At 43.7% G+C, this 6359-nt stretch overlaps 1 protein-coding gene across 2 annotated transcripts in view; it reads right to left on the reverse strand.

Moving 5' to 3' along the window:
* LOC116595879 (charged multivesicular body protein 3) overlaps positions 1-5096 on the reverse strand; it is a 102855-nt gene extending 97759 nt beyond the window's left edge. For both annotated transcript variants that reach the window (XM_032352696.1, XM_032352694.1), the window contains exons 1-2: positions 4848-5096; positions 2382-2521 (exon numbers count right to left, since the gene is read on the reverse strand). In XM_032352696.1, the coding sequence (XP_032208587.1) occupies positions 2382-2521; positions 4848-5073 (366 nt within the window). In that variant the 5' untranslated portion in view covers positions 5074-5096. The remainder of the gene's footprint in view (positions 1-2381; positions 2522-4847) is intronic.
* Between the last annotated feature and the right edge of the window lie 1263 nt (positions 5097-6359).

Below are 6359 nucleotides of genomic sequence, written 5' to 3' on the forward strand. Positions count from 1 at the left end.
TTTATTTATTTATTTAAGAGAGAGAGAGAGAGAGAGAGAGAGAGCGAGCAGAAGAAGAAGCAGAGGAGGAGAGGGAGAAAGAATGTGAAGCAGGCTCCATGCTCACATGAGGGGCTTGATTCCACAACTGTGAGATCATGACCTGAACTGAAACCAAGAGTCACCCTGACGCCCCCACCGTTATCTTTTTTTTTCCCCTCAAGATTTTATTTATTTATTTGACAGAGAGAGAGAGATCACAAGTAGGCAGAGAGATAGGCAGAGAGAGAGGGGAAGCAGGCTCCCTGCTGAGCAGAGAGCCTGATGCAGGGCTTGATCCCAGGACCCTGAGATCATGACCTGAGCTGAAGGCAGAGGCTTAACCCACTGAGCCACCCAGGCGCCCCCCCGACAGTTATCTTTAATAGAACATTAAAGAGCAGTGAGGGTGCCTGGGTGGCTCAGTGGGTTAAATGTGTGCCTTTGGCTCAGGTTACTCTCAGGGTCCTGGGAACCAGTCCCACATTGGGCTCCCTGCTCAGCTGGGAGCCTGCTTCTCCCCTTCCTTCTGCCCAGTCTCTCCTGCTTATGCATGTTCTTTCTCTCTCTCAAATAAGTAAATAAAAGATTCTTTTAAAAAGTCTTAAAAAAAAAAAAAGAACATTAAAAAACAGTAGATCATTTATAAGCCTAGAATATATGTTAATTAGTGAACCAGAATGTGTTCATTGTCTATAGGCAGAATCCTACATACCAAAAGAATATTTAAACTTTGACATGGCTTTTTCAAGTTTGGAAGGTGTTCAGCATCTATTTATCATTATTCTTTATGGGATCACTCAACGTATGGAGAAACATTTAGATAGAGAATACAGATAAACGGGATAGGCTATTCAACTCAGTATCAGTAAATAAAATTAAAAATTATCAAAGCCAACAAGTCTTTCTTGATCAGACCATCAGATATAAATATCTGGGAAAGGAAATGGAATAACTATTTACTTATGAATTAAAGCTTTAGAGATGCTAGTTTATTTTTCAAATACAATTAATTGACAGAGAAATAAACTAGAATTTGATGGATAATGCACAGACTACCCATAACCTCCCAGGTTCTCCCTTTGCTGAATTTAAAAATTACAGAATTAGATTATTTGACAGGTAAAAGGTCAAACACAATTGGAAGACTGCATGTCAAGGAAAGTGATGAATAGCTTATGTAATCACCTGAAGAATTCCCAAACCTCAACTCTTTAACCTTTAACTCCGTGGACCACAGTATTATTCTACTCTCTTTACATGTTTTATGTTTTATTTGAGGCCAGGTACAGTATTATTCCACTCTCTTTACATGTTTTATGTTTTATTTGAGGCCAGGTACAAGACAAAATCTGTCTATCCATAATTATATTGCAAATCTACAACAGGACCAGATCTGCATCTAAGGTCTCTGAACTCCTAGCTTTTTTTTACTATGTTTTGACATTACTGTCCTCAGAAAGAAATATGAAGAAGCTGTGAATCTAACTTAGCCAACCCCAGAGTGAAATGACAAGAGTACTAGACAAGAAATCTGGGGCCCTGGGATTTGATCCTGATTCAATAATCATAATTTTAGCGAAAATCATGCTGTTAATTTATTTGATATTTTACTTTAAGTGATCTTATATTTTTAAAAATTTAACTTTAGCCTTGTCCTAAATAATATTTATGAAATTACATGTTCAATACAATACTGACTAATTTGCATTAAAATCCATAAATGATAATGTATGCCCACTCATTTACCATGAGTGATATATAAAGCACACTCTGTGAAGCATAAAAGACTATTTTTTAGGCCCTTCATAGCTCTACATAGCTCTAATATGCTAATTAAATTTCACAGTTTTGGTATCACAAGAATTTAGGGTTTAAAATGATCATTTCATCAATTTCACAAGCTGAGTAATGAGCACTCCCCACCATTCCCCACAATATCTCATCCTCTATAGTCACGAAGTTGGCTATTTCCCCAATAGAAGGATTTTCTTACTTTGACTTCCAGGTTCTTCCTTTAGATACAAAAACCACTTGGATCACTGAATTAAAAACTGTTAACCAAAACTGAAACAGTGCAAATAGCTCAACAAAAGGAATATATCTGTGTAGTTCTTACTTTAATGAAGATCCAACAACTACAATGGATTTGTCAACTCTGTTTTCCCAAAGCTTTCTCTCCCCTCTCTTCAATTTTCATTTTCCTTGGTCTGCAAAACCTCTTTAAGAGGTCATTGGAGCCTCCCTATGCGGGCTGACTTATGTTTAAGAAAAATGACACAGGTCCACAAAAGTGTCACTAGCTGGCGAGTGAATACTATTCCGGTAAAAAATAATTTTACTTCTTTCACTGTTTCTTATACCTGAACCAGCCAGATGCCATCCTTTGTGTCTTCTACAAGCTCATAGAAGTGCATTTCACCACTGAAATTGGTACTAGAAACGGATTCAGATGCTTCTTCTTCCTTGAGGGCAGAATAGAGCTCACCTTCCATCAAGTCACCTGAAGAAATGAAAAAAATAACACCAGTTAGATTTCAAAAATTCTACATTCCCGGGGCACCTGGGTGGCTCAGTGGTTAAATGTCTGCCTTGGGCTCAGGTCATGAGCTTCCAGGTCAGTGGGGAGTCTGCTTCTCTCTCTCTCCCTCTGCCTCTCCCCTTGCTTGTGCTTCTTCTCCCTCAAATGAATAAAATCTTAAAAAAAAAAAAAATCTACATTCCCAACTTCAATAATTAATTCCATTTTACACTGTTAAAAGTCATATCACAGTACTTTCATCTCAGTCTATAGAAAAGAAAAGTAGAACCTGAATATACCCATTTAAGATTCACTCAGTAAATATGTCATAAGAACCTACTAGTATCAGGCAAATATGAACAGACAAAAATCCACCTTCTCATGGAGCTTATATTCTAGTGGGGTCATCACATAACCTGTTAGGAAATTACTTAATTTCCTGCTAAGTCCAAAAAGCCATCACGGTATTATTTAGTTTTGTGTGTAACATGCTGGGCTTCAAATAATTTTTAAACAGTATGATTTATATACTTCTGACTTACAAGATTTAGAAATGGGTTTATAGAATTTGCCATTATCACTTGCTTAAAATAGCATAAGGCTTTTAAGACTTGATGGTTAGATACAAAATATTACCTGTAAGAAAAAAAACCTCCACATTAATACTCAAATTTACAGTGTAAATTGAGAGTTTGTGTCATCAAATAAAAAGTAAACACTACTGTCAAATTAATTTTTGCCTTAATGTAAAAACAAGCATGACTGCAGCAAAATCATTTACAACAAACATTTCAATTATAAAGTTAAATTGCTACACCAAGACCTCTCTGCTATAAAATGTGTGATCCTAGTCATACTGTTGTGAGCTGTGTGTATTCTTTAGATGATATGCACATTCTTTGTATACCCACAGTGACAAGTATTTTTAGGCCCAAAGGAAGCAACACTAAATAAAAGTCAAAAGAAAAAAGTGTTACTAATTTTTTTACCATAAGAAATGATTTGGCTTTGGTAGTTCTGATACTTCTAAACCTAGAAAATTAATTTATTAGAGATCTACTTTACTCCATTTCCCATCTCCCACCCCTGTGGTAGAAGTCACCATAAACCAGTGAGTAAACAAGAGGCAAGGAAAAAAAATGGGTTTTATGTTTTCTTTAAAAAAAAAAAAAAAAAAAAAAAAAGCATCACATCTACAGAGGGTTCCCTCCTCTACTCCAGTAGTGAGATACAAATTTGACAACCCTCAACCTGCAAATATGTAGTGCTAAAGTCGTCTGAAGTTAGTATTCTTAATGGCTACAGGGTACTAAATAAGGAAAAAAACTATCCTGTAAAGGACACAGCAGACAGATATATTTGAAACAATAAAGATAACCATCAGTTTCAACTGCTTCCTACAGCAACCCAGAATGTCTTTCTCAAGTTACAGTACATTCCCCTTCTAGACATTTACCTAAACAAAGATATATTTTGTCCAGGGGTGAAAAAAAATTAACATATTTCTTATTCAATCCTACCCCCAAACCAACAATCACTGACAATACACTGCTTAAGATGTTAAATATTCTCTTAGCTATTTCCATTCTATTTCTCATTCCATTTAAGTTGATGCAGCTGTATCCGACTTCTAAAAGGAAAAATAAAAGTTTACATCAAGACATAAAGATTTTTTTAAACACTGACAGAAATATAAACTCTTCCAAAACAAAACAAGGTAGGCATTCACAAAACATATTCACTTTATTTTCACCACAAAGTATGAAAAGCTAATACTGTATACAGTTAACACTTTCTCTATAAACTCATGATTTAAAATTTAAATCTTAGCCCTAAATGCCTCTTTGATATTAAAGATTCCAACATTTTTTCCTCCTGTCATTACACTATGATTACTATCCTGACAAATACTGCTATCTACAGACAACGTTTTGGGGTTTTCCTTTTCTTATATCCCTATGAATTTCAACCGACAAATAATGCTTTCTAGTTTGCCTGCAACTGGGTGACAGTCTCTAATTTTAAAAAAATTGTTTCTTAGTAAACAATGTTAAGAACTTGCACTTATATCTGTTATTTAAAAAACAAAGCTTAAAAAGACACAGCAACACCCGGGCAAATAATTCCAGCCCTCTTCTCAAAACTGGATTCACTTTTTTTTTTTTGGTAGAAAACCTGGACAGCTCTCGGAGTAGTCGGCTTAACCCTTCTAGGTAATGTCTCATTCTGGAGGAAACAGCAAGAACGAGGAAGCCCAAGTCACCCCCTCCACCCGGTGGAGGGGACCCCAGGGGCGTCCGATACTCGCCTGACTTCTCCACCAGCTCCCGGACATCCTTCTTCTCGGGCAGCCCTGAATATCCCAACCCCCGGCACTCCAGAATGGTCTTCAGCTTCTTGAAGCTCAGCGCCACCGGATCCACCAGCTGGGTGGCCAAGATGCCAGTTTCATACCACACAATGGCCTCAAAAAACCTGGCCAGGACGAACAGGACCAGAAAATAGAGGAGCAGGAAGAATAGCTTCAGCCACATCTTCCCCTGCGTCTTCTCTCTTTACAGAGAGCTCGGAAGACGAAAAAGAGGGGCGCAGAGCGGGGGAGTGGGTGCTCACGCCCGCCGGGGCGCGGGCACTGTCCCAGCGTGGTCCGGCCTCGCCGCCCTCACTGTCGCGCCATCGCCGGCCGCGGGGCTGGGGGTTTGGCTCCCGGTGCGGGGGTGAGGAAAAGAGGAGGAGGGGCCCAGGCGCAGAGCCTCTCGCGCGGCCTTCCAGTCAGGAGATGAGAAGAATAAAAGGGAAAAAACTAGAAAAAGCCCATCAAACACCGAAAGGAGCGGGACGCGGGAGGGCCGGCGGGGAGGAACAAAACGAGGGACGTTCCCCGGGCGGGGGGCACTGACCGAGGTGGCGGGTCGGCCTTCCAGCACCGTAATCTCAAGAGGAGGGACGAGGCCCCCCCAAAATCATTCAGATCCACAAAGGAAGCGGGCTTCTGGCGGGAGGCCGGGGCTGGAAGGAGCCCGGGAGGCGGTTGGGGCCGACCGGCGGCGGGCGGCGGCTAGTCAGGAGAGCGAGGCGCTCCGCCCGGCCAGGCCCCGGGCCCAGCTCGGGGAGGAGCGGCCGCCGCAGCGCAGCGCCCGAAGCCCAGGCCCCAGGCCCCGCCGGCCGCCCAGGATCCGCGAAAGGCGCGGCGAGCACCGCGGCGGCGGCTCCAGGTTCTCTCAGGCCGGCGGGCGGCGCCTTTCAGGCGGGCGGGCGGGCGGGCACCGCGGCCCGGCCCGGGAGGGGGCGTCGCGGTCTCTGCAGAGAGAAATAGGGCGCGCGGGCCGACGGTCCTGAAGAAGAAAAGCAAAAACAGGCCTGAGAGGGCTCCCCGGGCGGCCCTGGGGCGGCTTCCTGGCCTCGGAGCGCCCGCCCCGCTCAAATGGGCGGCGCGGGCCTCGGCCGCCGTCACCTACGCCCCCGCCACCTCGCGAGGCCGCGGCAGTCGCCTTGGGAGCGGAGGATCAGCTGGGGCCGCGGCCGGGGCCGAGACATAACAACTGACGTCGGCGGCGGGGCGGGGCCTCGGGCGGGGAAGGGGCGGGGCCACGATGGAGCGCTCGCCCGGGCCGCGTTGGGGACAAGTGGGCGTGGAGGGGGAAGCGGGCGGCTAAAGCAGGGGTCTGGAAAGCGGTGCGGGGCCGCAACCTCCGTTGGGCTTCAGAACAACTCCCAAAGTTGCCTGTCCGGTGCCTTCTTCACTCTTTCCTTTTGCCCTGAAGATGTTCAGCACATGATTTTGGGCTAAGGGTTGGACTTTGTACTCTGTCACTTTGTG

Source organism: Mustela erminea, chromosome 7 (genome assembly GCF_009829155.1).
Source record: "Mustela erminea isolate mMusErm1 chromosome 7, mMusErm1.Pri, whole genome shotgun sequence".
Taxonomy (NCBI): domain Eukaryota; kingdom Metazoa; phylum Chordata; class Mammalia; order Carnivora; family Mustelidae; genus Mustela; species Mustela erminea.